Here is a 17,557-nt window from a genome sequence, read left to right as displayed (position 1 = left end):
AAGCTGCTGGGATTGCAGGTACACGCCACCGCACCCAGCTGCTATCAACATTCTTGAAAGCTCACTAAGAGATGCTTACATGCACCCCAGGTTGAAAACTACTGTACCAGACCAGGGTCTCCCAATTAGAGGAAGTTTTGCCTTTCAGAAATGTGCTAAGGACGTATACAACTGAGAAAGTGCTCCTGGCATCTATCTGCTGAGTGGAAGTCAGGGATTCTGCTAAACACCTGCAGGCCACAGGAGAGCTCTCTCCGTCAACAGAGAACCAGCTAGCCCCCAAAGTTGAGAAACCCCTTATCCTATGAGTTGGGATGTTGGTAGTAGCAGCTCATGGAGTGGCTCTGTTCCAGATGCTAAGCTTTTTTCAGGCATGGATAGCTTGAGGTGTCTGGACATTATATACTGGATGATCTCCTCCCCAATGCTTTCTACAGAGAAATATGTGCTTTTAAAAGGGACACAGCACTTAAATCCATGAATTTGAGTCTACAGATATGTATGTATTGATCTCTACCACATACATGCATGTACACATCTATATATGTGCTATGAATACCCTACCCATACAGACACACACATGGGATGTGGGGGGTGTTGTTCCAGTTAGAGGAACAGCTAAGTTTTAATCATCTCCTTTTACTTTTCTTTCTCCTAATTGTAGCCTCCTGTCCTCTACTTGTCTGGTAAAGGTCCTGAGTCCTTTCTGACCCTTTGCTGTCCTCAGCCCTCAGCACAGAGGAGGCCTCCTGCTCTGCCTTACTGACCTGAGGGCCCATCATCAAGTACAAGAGCCTGCTGGTTCTGCAGCCTCAGCATTGGTCCCAGCCCACCCCACCCAGGGTGATGTGCCACCAATCTTTAATTCCCTCCAAAGTTCCACAGCCCTTTTAATTACTATTGTCTTGTAGAAATTGAACTTAACAAGACATTTTAAGAAACTGGTTTTGGGGAATAATTGGTATGCATGTACTGCATCTATTTATGGTGTCTGTTTGGTAAACCTTAATGTGTGCACCCATAAAACCAACACAAACAGGATGGTGACATATCTGTCACATACCAAAGTTTCCTCAAGCCCCTTTTAATGCTGACACCCCCTCCCAAGCAACCACTGATTTGCTCTCTGCCTCCCTGGCAATTTCCTTTTCCAGGAATGCCTCTTCTGAAGATCTGTTCACATAAATCTCACACCCTTTCTCATTTATCCTTTCCTATAAAACATCGTGACATTGATTGTACTGCTCCATGGCTTTGTCTGATTTTTATCCTTTTTGCTTCTGTTGAAGACGCCCTGCCCCCCTTGGAAGCCAACTCAGACCCGTTTTGCTACCACCTACAGCTGAAGACTTTAGTTTGCACCCACTTGGGTCCAGCCTACACACCGGAGCCAGATTCATCTCTTAAAAGTACATCTCAGATCATGTCACTCGCCTGCACACAAATCTTCCCTCTTTTGCCACTGCCTGCAAAATGAAGCTCAGAAGCTCAGAAACTTCAGGCTGGCTTGGATGCCTCCCACGGGGCAAGGGAGGGCCCACCTGCCTTTCTGGCACCTGCCCACACTACCCTGCTGTCCTTGAGAAACTCAGCCATACCAGGGCCCCAGCACCGCACTGGTCCTGCTTTCCTTCCCTCAAGCCTTTCATTGGCATCTGTTCTTCAAGCCCTATCATCCAGAAACCCTTTCCTTGGCTCGCCCTACTAACCAAGATCTGTGTCTACCTCACTCCCCCATGTCCCTGTGTCTCCTCTATTCTAATTAAAGGTTGTCTTACATCTTTGTATGTCACTACCTCATCCCCCCACCCCTCCAAGAATGGGTGCCAGGAAGGGTGCACCTGCAGTCCCCAGCAGTCACTCCCATAGCAGCAGGACTCCATAGACACTGAATGAATGGAATTCAGAAGAGTGGACATGCTGTCCCCTAGGTGGTCAAGGAAGCCAAGTGCCACTGGAGCTCAACATTACTTCTTACAGATCTCCCTCTCTTCCCCTAATCAGCACCAGTCTCCCTAATTCCTTGGTACCCCACTTGACCAAGCTAACAGCAAATATATGATATTCCGGAAAACCAAACCAGTTCCCACAAAAGGCAGAGGAAGAGGCTCACAAGTATCTGTTTCTTGAGTTTGCTTATTCCCAGCCATGTAAGTGTATCTTTACTTTTACATAATCATTCATCTTGCCATTTATCTTGCACTGCTCAGACCTTATTACAAATATTGGAAGTTAATTTATTTTACAATTTTCACAGAATGCCATTTCAGAAAGGAAAGCTCCTCCTTAAACAGATTTTAGGACAAGCTTTTAAAAGGGTTTGCTGAAAAATGCTTCACTTTATGGCATTAAAAAGGCTCAGCATTCTTAATGTTCTTATATAGTTGAATTTTTATGTCTAATACTGTAAGAAAGAAAGCTGAGAAGCAACCTATCATTTAAGTGATTTTTGCATTTAGCTCTTTAACAGGAAGCCCCTCTGTGAATTGACTTAATGTGTTGTACTAGTGGTTCTCAGACTTTGAGGTGTTCGTCCCTTTATACTTTTTTTTTTTTCTTGGTTAGGTCTCTTTATACTCTTAAGAATAATCAAGTCCTTCCCCAAAAGCTTTTACTCATATAGGGATTTATACCAATTTTTCTATATTAGAAATTGTAACTAAGAAATGTATTTCTTTAATAATGAAATTATTAGGGTTGGGGATATAGCTCAGTTGGTAGAGTGCTTGCCTCCCATGCACAAGGCCCTGAGTTCAATCCCCAGCACACCAAAAAGAAATGAAAGAAAAAGAAATAAAATAATATAATAAAATTATTAAAATAACAAACCCATTCTCTGTTATCCTAAATACTGAGAGTAGTAAGTACAATTTTACATTTTTGTAAATCTCTTTAATATCTAGTTTAATATTTGATAGCCGGATACTTGCCTGCGTCTCTGCATTCATTTAGGGTATCTTGCTTTATTTGAAGTATAGGAATCTCTCATCACAGGTATGTAGTTGGAGAAGGGAGGAAGGTTTTAATGGCCTTTTCAAATACTTGTGGAGTTCTTCCTTTACAATACACCAGAATTCAGTAAGTACCTATTTCTGTTTTTTCCTCTCTTCACAGTTTTTTAATATTGTTTAGTTGTCAATGGATCTTTATTTTTATTTATTTATATGTGATGCTGAGAATCGAACCCAGTGCCTTTCACATGCTAGGCAAGCACTTTACCATTGAGCCATAACCCCAGCCCCTCTCTTCACATTTTTATTGGTGTATTATAGTTGTACATAATGGTGGGGATTTGTCATTACATATTCATACATGCACACAAGAGAACCATATAATTTGGCCCATATCATTCAGTAGTTGTTTATTAAAGATTTTGTAGTGTGGAATATGAAACCATGTTGGTGAACTTTTTGTACTCTGTTCCATTAGAATTCATCACTCTATTTGTGCTTTGGCTTTTTATGTTCCAGAATGATTACAAAATGAAATTATATCATTTGCAGGAAAATGGATGGAACTTGAGACCATTATGTTAAGTGAAATAAGCCAAAGTCAGAAGTTCAAGGGTCCTGTGTTTTCTCTCATGTGGAAGCTAGAGAGGGAAAAGGAAATAAAAGGTGGTGAGTAGGGAGATCTCATGAAAAGGAAAGGGAGATCAATACAGGAAAGGGACCAAGGGGGGAGAGGTGGAGAGGGTAGGGGGAAATGCTGGGGAGTGATATTGGCCAAATGACATTGTTATATTGTGTGCATGTACCAAAAAAAAAAAAAAAAATTCCATCACTATGTACAACTATAATGCACCAATTAAAAAAAAAGTGGAAAGAGAAAAAAATGATTTTGTAAAAATCACATACCGGTTGTTTGGAAAACATTGGTTCTCTGAATTGATCTATTCAAATATTAACACATTTCATTAAACCATATTTTTAAAAATCCCGTATGTTCCTATCACCACTGATTGCATCAAGAAGCCCTAGAGCTGTCAGTTTCACTATGGCAGGTACAATTTCCCCCAAATTCATTGGCAGCAGATACTACCAGTTTTCTTTGAAATGACAGACTGCTCACTTGGTTTTTCTTTTTAAGGAAATTCCTGCCAAATTCCTAAGTCTGAATAACTATAGCTTGTCATTTTTTTTTTTTTTTTTTTTGTACTGGGGATTGAACTCGGGGCATTCTACCAGAGCTACATCCTCTACTCTTTTATAATTTTTTTTTTTTTTATTTTGAGACAGAGTCTCACTAAATTGCTGAGACTGGCCTTGAACTTGTGGTCCTCCTGCCTCAGCCTCCTGAGTTGCTGGGGTTACAGGCGTGTGTATGCTATCATGTCTGGCTTCTTCTTGTCAGTCATCTTCCAACAAAAGACAGTATTCTACAAAGAAAAAAAAAAAAACCTTTTAAAGGGAAACTGGCTCTTTTGTATCTCTCTTCCTGTGAGTATATGGTGGGTAAAGAATGTGCTAGTGGGGCCAGGTGTGATGGGGCACACCCGTGATCCCAGCAGCTGGGGAGCCTGAGACAAGAGAATCGAGAGTTCAAAGCCAGCCTCAGCATTGGTGAAGTACTTAGCAACTCAGTGAGACCCTGTCTCTAAATAAAAATACAAAATAGGGCTGGGGATGTGGCTTAATGGTTGAGTACCCCTGAGTTAAATTGCCAGTACTCCTCCCGATCAAAAAAAAAAAAAGAATGTGCTAGTGGGAAGTATATTTTGCAGCCACTGCTTGATATTGGCTAAGGGGTAAGCAGTTTTGTTGGGGAAATGTCAATGCAGTGAAGTAAATAACATCTTAGCACCATCATAAAAGAGTTTCGATCTCCCAGACCTCCTGAAAGGGCCTCCGCATCTCCCAGGGCTATGCAGACCATGCTTTTAGAACCCCACATTCTACCTCTTAGCTCAGTGTGGCGCTGGTGGACCTTCAGTACACAGGACGGAATCACCTGGGAGCTGGCATGAAATGCAGGAGCTCAGTCCTCTCCCAGATCTGTTTGAAAAGAATTTTGCATTTTAATGTGTGCAATTAAAGTTTCAGAGCCACTGCTGTTTAATGGGCTCTGCAAACTTTTCCTGCAAAGGGCCTGATGGTAAGTATCTGTGGCAACTACTCAACTCTGGCTCTGTAGTTTGAGAGTAGACCATATGTAAGTGAGCAACTGTGGCCGTGTGCCAATAAAACTTTATTTATGGACACCAAAATTTGAATTTCATATACTTTCCATGTGTCACAAACTATTTGAGCTTTTTTCTTTTCTTTTCTTTTTTCAATACCTTTATATTATTTATGTGGTGCTGAGGATTGAACCCAGTGCCCCATGAATGCAAGGCAAGTGCTTTACCCCTAAGTCACAACCCCGGCCCTCTTTTCTTTTTTAACTACTTAGAAATGTAAAAATCATTCTTAGTTCACAGGATGCATTGGAGAGCCAGATTTGGCCTGTAGGCTACAGTTTGCTGACCCTTGCTCTGTATCACTTGTTTGTCAGCTTGGGTGCTCACTGAAATCACTAAAGGAACTTGAAAAGCCAAACATAACCTTCTAATTCCTGAAGTCCCACCTCTAGGAATTCTGATTTATTGCTGTGGAGTGAAGCCTGGGCATTAGGATTTTCAAATGTTCTCCAGATGACTCAATGTGCAGGAAAATTTGACAATGTCTAATTCTATAATTTTCTCAAAGTAAATTTTATTTTATGCATTTCTTTTTACATTTTAGAATTTGGAGGTGTTATCAGAGGGCGGTGACGAGGATGGTGCATTGTAACCTCAGAGCAGGGTTTTTCACTCTGGATCAAAATGCCGGTAGTGTCCAATCATTGTTTGGGAGCAGGGTTGTCCTATGATATTTAACAGCATCCCAGCATCCGTGCGTGGCTTCTACCTCCCACTTGTCAGTAGCATCCTTTGGGGAGGATTGCCCATGATTGAGACCCACTGGTCTGAATATGTGTAGGCGTTTTGTTTCTGCTGTCTCAGGCTTTTCACTTTGGCACTGTAGACATTCAGGGCTGGATAAATCTTTGTTGAGAGGGGCTGTCCTATGCAGTGTGGGATATTGCGCATCATCCCTGGCCTCCTCTGACTAGATGCCAGTAGCACCCCTTCCCACAGTTGTGACTATCCAAAATATCTCCAGGCATTGCTGGATGTCCCAAGGGGCACAATCATCCCCTGTTGAGAATGTTCCTTAGCCTTCTCAGACTTAGGAAGGCTTGGGTCCACTGACATTCACTTCTGCTTCTCTTAAGTAGGATTCTGTCCACCTCCATTTCCCTGTTACACCTCTATTTCCCTGTTGTTTCAAATAGCTGTTACTAGGTGTTTGAAAGTTGCAAAGCTTGGTTCCTCCTTTTTTTTTTTTTTTTCAATTTTGTGCTCATCAGGAATCAATAAAGTAGCAAAGAAGGACTCTGTAGAGGAGTGCGGGGGTGTGTGTATGGGGGGATGGAGGGGGGAGAGGGAGAGAGAGGGAGAGAGGGAGAGGGATGGAGGGAGGGAGGAGAGAGAGAAACAGACATTCATTTCCTGGGGAAGAATCTGAGCCCTGTTCCCACTGACCCCCCCTCCGGAGCCAGCATTAAATCTACAGCCAAGATCACGGACAACTTGGGCAAATCACTTGGCCATTATGAACTCACGGCCATGGCAACGGCCATCCACAAGCCCGAGGACAAAAGGTATCTTATTCTGTTGTTCATCACAAAAGGTTCTAGGGATGCAGGAGACAAAATGGCTATTGAGAGAGGCAATGATGTGTGTTTTTTTCTCCCTACTATGTGGTTTATATTTAAACTGTCTTAGGCTAATGCACATTGGAATTTTTGTGTGAATCAAAACCTAAAACTCTGTTTAGCTAGAGACTAGCTAGATGAAGGCTTAAAGCTAAACAGAGGTTTTGGGGTTTGGTGAGAGGTCTTGAGAATTACTCGTAAAATGTGCTAGAAAGCCTGGCATTGATTTTTTTTTTTTTTTTTTAAACTAGTAGGTCACCATGAAGCTAGAATTAGGCAGCCAATATAGATAAGTAAATTGAGTCAGGTCAGATCCAGGAGGCCAATTTGAATGAGTCCAGGAAATTGGAGACTGCCCCCTGAGGGATTGAAATGCCTTCAGAGCCCTTCCTCCACCCTGCTCCAACCTGTTGCTAAGGTAACCTGTCCCCGGAATTGCCCCTCCCTGCAGGGAGCTATAAAGTTGTTAATGTGTCCTTGCGGGGCTCCATCCTGCCCTTCCCCCTTCAGCCCACCTGCTTCCCACCTTTTGGCCATTCCTGGGTCTAGTCTCCTAAGCAGGGAGGAGAAAGACAGGGGAAGAGGACAGGAGAACAAAGGAAACCTAAGACATAAAAAGGCAGAATACCCCTCCTCTTGAGATACCAGGATACCAGCTATGGCCCCCTCCTCCCTCTCAGGAGAAGTCTGTTACTCCTTTTTATTTATTTATTTATTTTTATTTAAAAAAATTATATATTTATTTTTTTAGGTGTAGATGGACACAACCCAATGCCTTATTATTTTTATGTGGTGCTGAGGATCAAACCCGGTCCCTCCCGTGCTAGGCGAGCCTTCTACCGCTGAGCCACAATCCCAGCCCCTGTTTCTCCTTTTTAAATAAACCCTGCTTTATATGCTTGCCTCGGCATGCTTCCCAAACTTCAAACTTCAACATGTGAGGAAGCAGGACTTGTCACAGATAATCGGTGGTATTAACAGTTATCTAGGGAAAAAAAAGTTTCCTTGCCTCTTCTGGTTCATGTTAACCAACGCTGCCATTGCTGGTTTGAAGCTTGGGAAGATTCTGTCTGTGGGTTTGTAAGAATATCCAAGAAAAGCGCTGATCTTTCTTGGCTAATATCAACTTCTAATAGTATGATGCTTTGCTGATACTGGACACACCCCCAAACTTAAAAATCATCAGCTTGCCTATGACTTCTTGCACTACAGACAATCTGAATCAGAGGTCCACTTCCTTTACATAGGTGCTCCCAGTACCATGCAAGGTGTCTGCTTTCTCAAGTAACTGTGTACCTGTTTTCTCAGTCCCTGCATATGCCATGACACTAAAGCTTCTTGGATATGAAAAATCCCAAGGTTAACAGTATTGTTGGCTCCGAAAAAGCACTATAATTGCACTCTTTTTTCAAGACAGCCTTAAACAACTTGGAACATTTGGGTTTTGTTCCTTGCAGTCCCTGGAACTTGTCATTTGATTTGCAAGTGACTAGAGTATTGTGGCCAAACCCAGCAGGCTACCATTTTCTTAGGGAGAGAACACCAAACACCATTGAATGTGAAAGCAGACACTGCAGATGGACTCAGGATATACCCCTGAGGTGGGAAGATGGCACTGCTAACTAGCAACAGGCTTCTCCAATGTTCCTGTGCACATGGATCCTAGAGGGAAGTGCTTATAGTGTAGATGCTAACTCAGCTGGTCGGGGTTGGCCCAAGATTCTGTTTCCCACAACCTTCCATTTCTCACAAGCTGATGCTGCTGGCCTCAGGAAAGCACTTTCAATTGATAAGCAGTCCACTGGCATCTCTTTTTGACCAGTGATCATACTTTGAACACCAACCGGTGCTTTTAGATATGGGCTGCAAACCTTTTCTATAAAGAGTTACATAGCAGATGTGTCAGGCCTTGCAAGCATGTGAACTGTCACAACTATGGACAAAAACAGCCAGGTGATTTATAAATGAGTAAGTGCGGCTGTATTCCAATAAAATTTTATTTATGCAAGCAGATCATAGTTTGCTGACCCCTGGTTTTAGAAAAATTCAAGCATTGACGGTGATGGATACTGTGGTGGGTCATTGTTACTCCCTTTCATAGTAAGGGGGAAGTCATTAATTCTCCTGTGGTAATATTGCATTAATCATGGCTTGTCCCTTGATACAGAGTTTGATGGTCACTGTGGTTGGGATGACATAGTAGGTGAGGTTATGTCTGCCTTTCCTGGCTGGGTTTCTATCTAATAAGTATGAAATAAAACATTACTGTGGACATAAAAGGTAAAAGAACTCCTTTAGGGCTGGGGCTGTAGCTCAGTGGTAGAGCACTTGTCTAGCACATCTGAGGCACTGAGTTCGATCCTCAGCACCACATACAAATAAATAAATAAATAAATAAATAAATAAATAAAAAGATTTTAAAAAAACCCTTTCATCCCCTTCCACATAAATATAAAACTGGCTACATAGTTTGCAGACCTGGTATAATATTCTGTAAGGGTCCGGCAAAGCGTCGGAGGAAGAGACCACCAAGAGACTGACTTTATGCAATAAGCAGGAGGGGGTTTATTGAGATTCCAGCATGCTGGGGCTCCATGCCCACTCGAGAAGGGAGAGCAGCCCAGAGCCCAGAGCCGGGGTTGAACAATGCTTAAGTACACTTTTTTGGGGGAAGGCGGGGACTTTACATACATCACAGTCTCCTTTAACAAATCACCATACACCGCGGGAAAGTCAAACAACAATTCTTAGACTTGATTAGTACATACATTNCCTGTCTCATGCTGATTGGTGGCTGCTAGGGGGCTGCTATGGATCCCCACCTAGCCTGACTGAGTCAGGGACACCTGGCAGCAGATCTCTCCTGTTATTTGTAGATAAACAACTTAGTAGGGTGGGAATGTGCCTAGGAGTGCTCTGTGGGATTTTCCAAGGACAAAGGTCATGTCCCTTTCTTGGACAGGCTTTGCTCTGAGATAGAGGCTGGTTTTTCACCGGCCCACCAACCTAGAACAAGCTCTTGTAGAGTTTATTCTACAGCAAGTTCTTAATTGCTGTTAAACATCATGATGCATTTATAGTTCCATTTTCTCCACAGTATTCCCCAGCAGTGTTATTTCCTATCAAGTTTTCCCATACTGTGTGCTACCAGCTTCTAGACACACTAGCTGGCAGGGTCTGTAAGAGTTTTATCTATGCATGTGGATTAAAGATGACCAATATGGTGATTTCAGTTTTGTAAAGGTAAAGGTTCCTCCAGTCACAAATGAAATCATCTTTGAAAACATAAGGAAGTTGGCATCTGCTGTGACAGTGTGATTCATTAAAGTGATTCCCCAACTTCTTGAATCCTTGAATTCCCCTGCTGTTACCAAACTAGATCCACAGCACGGGGTATATGGAGTCCCTGGGAGATATAAATTGCAGGGAAACTTTAGCCTTGATCTACTGTTGAATTTGGGACTGGACAGCAGTGTTCTTCTAACCCCACTCATCTTTTTGAACCTGGGAGCAGCTGTGATGTTTCCTTTGAACAAAGCAGAACGTTCTAACCCTTTGGATGAGAGAGCCTTTTGAAGTGGCAACTGTGGATATGGAAGGATGAGTTCTGTTGTTAAAGGGCGAATGTGCTGTACCGGCACACCTAACCCTAACTGAATGATGAGAAAGGATGTGGGTTTATTAAAAATATATATACAGCAAAAATATCCAGAAATTAATGGACATTTGTCAGGTAATATGTCGCTGTCACATTAGTCATTTAAGTATTTTGCATATATATCTTTCAATAGAAAGCCTTTCCTCCTTCCTCCTCCAGTGTAAGTTATTTGCTTCTATCGTTTTCTCTCCTCCCCTGACTCTCCAGTGGTCTGTAATCTGGTGGTCATCATGCTATATACTATGAATTTGTTCTTTGTCTGCTGGCTGCATTAGATTGATTTTGAAGGCAAAGACATCTTATTTCAGATGTGTATCCCTTGGTGCTAAGCAGCGTTTGGCACCCACCCAGTAGGTCTTCAGAAGGACTCAAACAATGAAATCCAAAGTACAAAGTAAAACCTGGTTATGATCCAATTTATGTTATAGAAAATTGAATATTTGCCAAGTCAAAATGTGTCTTTTTTTTTTATTTGGTACTGAGGATTGAACTCGGGGGTACTCAACCACTGAGCCACATCCCCAGCCCTATTTTGTATTTTATAGTAGAGAGACAGGATCTCACTGAGTTGCTCGCTGTTGCTAAGATTGGCTTTGAACTTGAGAACCTCCTGCCTCAGCCTCCCAAGCCACTGGGATTATAGGCGTGCTCCACCATGCCTGGCTCTAAAATGTGTCTTTTAAAGCAGCATTCTGTGATGATGAAACAATTGTTTTGTATCTGCATTGTCTGTCATGGGAGCCACTAGCATAAGTGGCTACTGTACACATGAAACATGGCTAGTACAACCAAGGACCTGAATATTTCTTTTTTTTTTTAATTTAAAATAGTCATGTGCAAGTGGCTACCTTATTGACCAGTACCATCCCAAGGCCACATATCTCTGTCCAAGAAAGACCAGACACAACTGGGTTAGCCAGCAGGCAGGCATTCATCTTGTTCTTATCACAGAGACTGAGAATGAGAGGAAGAGTGTGAATGATGACACACATAGGGATCTTTTCTCTTTACATAATGGGGTACATCAAGGCTAAGGATGTTGGTTTTTCTTGGTTTTGAAGCATGTAAAGAATTTGGACTTTAGTTGCATTCTTCTCACCCCAGATCCCAGAAAGTCATATGACAATCCTGTATGAATCCTATATGAAGCTCCTATACTGTTCACAAATCTGAAATGTCTAAAACTCTTTAAGGTACTGACTTGCTAGTGAACCTGAACCATACTGTGTACTGCTCCCCACTTTAACAAGGTTTCATCAATCTATAGAGAGATTGGTCTTCTTGAAAACTGCTGATCATCTTTTGAAATAGAAGGAAACACAAAAGTCTTATGATGTCCTGACTCCCCACCCTCGCCCCCCAATGAACTAAAGAGAAAGGTCTATAGTCACTTTCCATGTTGGGTTTCAGCAGATACTAGTTTCAGATGGGATGCTTATCTACACAGAGAAGTTCATCTCTGGTGTGTTGCACGCGGTTTTCATTTCCTGGATACTATGAAGACCATTTGGGGGAAGGAAATTTAACTGGCTTGTCCTGAGTAATGAATTGCTTGATTGCTCTTAAACATAATAATGTGTTTAAAGTTCCATTTCCCCCACAAGCCATTTACTTAAGGGTTTGGCTAATATAAATAGGGATGGGCCATCAGGAGAGATCCTGACATTATTGGGAGGCCAACACTGCTGTATTGAAACATAAATGTCTCCAAACTGAAAATGTTACTTTCTGCCTATCAGAGAGGCCTTTATGGACATCTTGAGCAAGAGTCTCATCTTCTCCATATTAAGAGTGAAGTTTGGCTCTATCTCATTCATTTCACTTCATGGATGCTCATTTTGTCTTTTTTTTTTTTCCTCCCCCTCCTTCTGTTCCTTTCCCCCCTTCAAGTACTATCACCCACCAGTTCTGGGTTTTGACTCTGAATGTGTGTCAAGGAAGGGGCAGATGGAAGCTGGGGGAGGGGGAGGAGGATTGTGAATGAGTTGCTTGTGTGAGCTGGGGTGGGGAGCACTTTTTTTTTTAAAGTTGGGGTAATTTCTGATTCCAACTTGAATGAAATTTGACCCCCTTGAGTGGATCTTGGTGACTTTCTACTTCAGTGAACTAGGTATCCAAATACCTGACTTTCCCAAAATAATCCTGTTGATATTATTCCAAACCTGGTGACAATATAATTTCTGTATGGGCTGCTTGTAGCTTCCCAAGGGGTCAAGGGCTTGGGGAAGGCCATTGGCTACTACAGCAATCTGTGTACTTGAAACCCCAAAAGGCAGTTTTGAAAAAAACTGTCACTTTTTCCCCAGAGCTGTGACTTTACTGCTGTTCTCCTTGGTTTTGTTAGTGGAATAAGTGCTCCTCATTGCCACTTGGGCAGGGTCCTTCCAACCCCAGTGAGTCAGAAATCTCCAGAATTGGGATTGTTGATCAGCTAACTGCTCTTCCACTCGCTACCCTTCTAGACTCCAAACAAATCAAGTTCTATTTCCACTTGGAGCCTTGGGGTCTTCACCCAGAGAATGTGAGACCATGGGAACCTCTTCTCTGGTCCTTGGGATGTTGAGATGTTAGCCGTAGAGCCTGAGGGAGATGGAAGAGTAGAAACTTGTGTGCTAATTGGTAGTGGTCTGGAAGACCAGAGGTGTCCCTGCCTATCACAGCTGCCTTTCTCTCCTTTGGGTCCAGGCTGCTTCGAATGCTGCATCAAGTGTCTGGGAGGAGTCCCCTATGCTTCCCTGGTGGCCACCATCCTGTGCTTCTCTGGAGTCGCCTTGTTCTGCGGCTGCGGGCATGTGGCTCTCGCTGGCACGGTGGCCATTCTGGAGCAACACTTCTCCACCAACACCAGTGACCATGCCTTGCTGAGTGAAGTGTAAGTGCTTCCCTTGCAAAATGTATGTGATATGTAACTACCTCAACATGTTTTCTGGAAGATACCACATACTCTTCTAAAGAAAACTGATGCTTTTTAAATTCAAGCTTACTATAGGCAGATAGAATAAAGTCCACGGAAGGGGGGCATATGGGCCCCAGGGTGGGATCTCACCTGGAAACAGCAAGGTAAGCACACAGGGAATTCTACACAGCAATGGATACAGGGCACTGTAACAAAGTGACAGGTAGGTGCTGCTGATCATCTTATCAGAGAGTTGACATTGTTCCTAGGTAACAGATACCATCTGGTTTTGTCATAGATGACTGCCATCTTTGGAATGATAGGAGCTCCACTGAGGACTAGCCCCAACTCTAAGTCCACAGGAGTAACCTTTTAATGTTAATTATTCTGGTATAAGAATAAATCCCAGGGCATCCTCCAGTGCAGAAAAGGAGATATGCCAAGGATTTAGCCCCAAATCTCTGCCTTCCTGTTCTGGAATAATTTTCAATGGAGTATTAATAACTCCCAAGCATAGAATCTCATAACTGTCAAGCTCAGCAGCAATATACATGTTACCTTGAAATACATTCTGCCTTTCCCATTCATTTAGCATTTTTGTTTTCTTTCCTTTAATTCCAAAGTTTCAGTGTTTGTCTTGTAAGAAACCTCTCCAGCAGAATGAAAAAAGGGACGGCTAAATTTTTGTAGAATAAAGAAACCATGTTGGAATAGTTCTTATGGAATTATCTGTTGATGAATGTCCTCCAAAGAAATGAGCAGGAGTAGGGTGGGTCAAAAGGAGGGATCAAACAGGACAAGGGGCTCATTGTATACTATTGTGCAGAGAAGAAATATTTGCCCAGACCGAACCTGGGAAAGGTGTATTGATTTAATTTGCCAGTGATCTCAATCCATGATTCTCAAACTTCTGAGCTTTAAAAAATGCCCAATGCCTCAACAGACCAATCAAGTCATCATCTCTAGGGATGTGATCTAAATCTAAATTTTCTAAAGCTCCTCAGGTGATTACAATGGTGGCCAAAGCTGAGGAACTGTCATTCCAGTCTCTCAATTTTCACAGGACAAACTTAGTAGTGAATTAACTTTCTGTAACTTAAGTCTACTTGACGTACTATCACTCGTATACTAAGTATTTCAGTAAAAAATAAAAAAAAATACCTGCCCAAGTTCCTTCTTATAGAGGCCTTGAGGGCTGGGTTTGTGGCTCAGTGGTAGGGCGCTTGCCTAGCATGTGTGAGGCACTGAGTTTGATTCTCAGCACTACATATAAATAAATATATAAAGGTCCATTGACAACTAAAAAATATTAAAAAAAAAAAAAAAGAATAAAAAGAGGCTTCAAGTGCTGAGTTTTATGAGTAACTAGGTCTGGGTAGGAAGCATTTTGAGATGGTGGAAGGAACATGCTGTCCATTGAGCCTGGGTTCAAATGCCGGCCCTGTCATGTGTATCCTCAGGTAAGTAACTTAACTCTTTAATGCCTATGGTTAAGTTCAAAATTAATCAATCACAGCATGGGACTTGGAAAGTAGTCAGAGATTCTGAGTGGGCCCTGCTCCTGACCAAACGAAATTTCTCCCATGCCTCACCTATAAGCCCATTATGGAAGGCAGGCCCAGGTTGATGAGGGTGGGCGGAAGGGCCTGCCCAGAATGCCCAACGAGGCTGCTAGGGCCAAAGGAGGCAACTTCGCTTCATGTCCTCTCTTCAGAATCAAGAAACAAAATTTCTAGTTGACAGTGAACTGAATGTTTCAAGATCTCTTCTTTTCCTAGGATACAACTGATGCAGTATGTCATCTATGGAATCGCGTCCTTTTTCTTCTTGTATGGCATCATTCTGTTGGCAGAAGGCTTTTACACCACCAGTGCAGTGAAAGAACTACATGGGGAGTTTAAAACCACCGCCTGTGGCCGATGCATCAGTGGAATGGTGAGTGCGAACCTTGCTATTCTGGCACAATTGACCAGCTATCTGAGAGTGGCTGGGGGTTTGTGACACAAATATTGTTCTTCCAATGTAGAGTTAGGAACATGAAAACCTTCAACATGTCATTGGTGATAAATGAAAATTTATGGCTGCTAATGGTAAAATGTTTCCTTTATGAACATGCAGATAAGGGTACTGAAGATTCATGTGGTGTTTCCACTATAGGAGGAGATAAGTTTCAGATCAGCCCAAGGTTCCCTTTTGTCTTTGAATATGACTAGAGAGGCCCTAAAGACATACATGTTTGCTGTGTGTGGTGGTTCACGCCTATAATCCCAGTGACTCAGGAGGCCGATGCAAGAGGATCACAAGTTTGAGGTCGGTCTCAGCAATTCAGTAAGGCCCTGAGCAACTTATACTATCTCAAGATAAAAAATGTAAAGGGCTGGGGATGTAGCCCCACTGGTAGAGTGCCTCAGATTTCAATCCCTAATACCAAAAGAAGACATGTTCTATGATAAATGTCACGATCCTTCTATTAATATTTATCAGAACAGACTGCACCAAGTACCTAGCTGTACTTAGTCACTGGGAGGTACAAGGGTTAAAACAGGTTCTTCCTCAAGGAGTTTATTTATAGTCTAAGGGGGTGCAGGGAAAGGAGGGGGTTAGCCAAGAATGACCTGTGGGCCATATGAGGCCTACTGCCTGTTTTCATATGGTTCAAGCTGAGAAAAATTTTTTTATCTTTATTTCATGATATGTGAAAATTACACAAATTCAAGTTTTGGTGAATGTAGTTTTATTGGCACATAACCATGTTTTGTTTGCTTCTGGCTGCTTTCCTGTTACACAGTGGTAGAGCCAAGTAGCTGTAACGGAGACTGTATGAGGCCCCCCAAATCTAGACCGTTTCCTATCTGACTTTTTATAGCCTTTGATCTAGAGGACAAATCTTGAAAAAATAATAATGGAAAGACAAGTTTAGAAAGTGCCACATCACAAAAGGTAACCTGGTGGTGGTAGGGGGGCTGGTAGGGAAGAAGCCAGTATTGGGTTTCATTTTTGACATGCTGAATTGCATTTTTTTGAAGATAAAATATTTATATATGAGTTTATAATGGCGTGCTCATGTCAAAATGTCTCACAGGAAGTTGGCTATGTTTGTGGCATTTGAAAAAACAGTCAGGTGTAAGAGCATTTTGGGAATCAAGAGAAGCACTAATGCGAAGGAATAAATGCCAGTCTCAGTGTTGAGCCTCCCCTAAGGGAAATACCTGCTATCACCACAGGGTGATAAGTTCCCTGGTAGGGGGAGCACTGACTGAGGGTGCCACTGTCATGGGTCTGGCTTAAAGCCTGGGAGAGCCCACTGTTTGTAACAGTCCTCCTGCGGGAGGCACACTAGTTGGGGTGGAATTCTCTGTGATCCAGTAGCACGGGCATGAGGGTTGGGTCTGGGACGCAGAATACCTTAAGTTTCAGTGCAGATTCGGGGAGGGCTTTGCACCAGCACAAAGCAGAGGAAATTGACACCACACACGAGAAATGGGGGAAGAGGAACCAGCATGAACAGGACAGGAGGTCCAGAAAACAGATGGGGCTCCAGGGAGCCAGTCCTGTGACCAGGCTGGAAGGGAAGGGTCTGTTGGAGGAGGAGGGAAATAATACTGCTTGGGAGGGACAGGGATCAGATGAGGAAAGGCCTTGAGTGAAATTCAAGGATATGAATGAAATTGACAAAGACACGGGAGAGGGAGGGTTATGCATAGATCACCAATCTCCCTGTGGAGGGTAGATTTGAGAGAGGAAGGTAAGCAAAAGGGCCGAGCCACTGTGGAGATGTGAACTTGGCTCAGGAAGTAGGATGGTGAACAGGGGCAGATGCAAAGACAGGGGAGGTGGGCTCTGGGCTTGGTCAGAGAAGTGAAGAGGAGAGGAGGTAATGAGTGCCCAATCTCTGGCTGTGTGTGTCATTAGAGATGGAGAAAGTAGATTCAATGTGACACATTAGGGCTTGGTGTAACCACCAGGAAACAGGTGGAGTTACCTAATACATCATGTAGAAAGGTTAGGATGGGATTTCTGAGAATGCTCTAGGCCAGGGTGACCAAGAGTTGGTCATTTAAGAGTGGTGGCCATGAACAAGTTGACATCAAGGAGGTTTGTGGAGGGGGATAGTGCTGGGGCACAATGTTGTCTACTGGCTAGGCTAAGGAGAAGGAGCCCTAGCAGGGAACTAAGGAAGAATGGCCAGAGAGGTGAGTATTATCTTGAGTTCAAGAAGGAAGGCCATGGCCAAGGTGATGCTCCCAAAGGGTCCAGATAATTTA

General features: G+C 42.9%; 1 protein-coding gene across 6 annotated transcripts in view; it reads left to right on the top strand.

Moving 5' to 3' along the window:
• Gpm6b (glycoprotein M6B) overlaps positions 1 to 17,557 on the top strand; it is a 45,044-nt gene that overhangs the window by 16,037 nt on the left and 11,450 nt on the right. For 5 of the 6 annotated variants that reach the window (XM_015488041.2, XM_048796409.1, XM_015488042.2 and 2 more), the window contains 2 exons: positions 13,082 to 13,268; positions 15,071 to 15,227. In XM_015488041.2, coding sequence (XP_015343527.1) covers positions 13,082 to 13,268; positions 15,071 to 15,227 — 344 coding nt within the window. Of the gene's footprint in view, positions 1 to 6,620; positions 6,685 to 13,081; positions 13,269 to 15,070; positions 15,228 to 17,557 lie in introns of those variants that run through there. The other variant, XM_048796411.1, reaches the window with a different exon arrangement.

This window comes from Marmota marmota, unplaced genomic scaffold (assembly GCF_001458135.2).
Source record: "Marmota marmota marmota unplaced genomic scaffold, marMar, whole genome shotgun sequence".
Lineage (NCBI taxonomy): Eukaryota > Metazoa > Chordata > Mammalia > Rodentia > Sciuridae > Marmota > Marmota marmota.
Note: the sequence above shows the minus strand (reverse complement) of the source record. Positions and strands in the feature narration are given on the sequence as shown.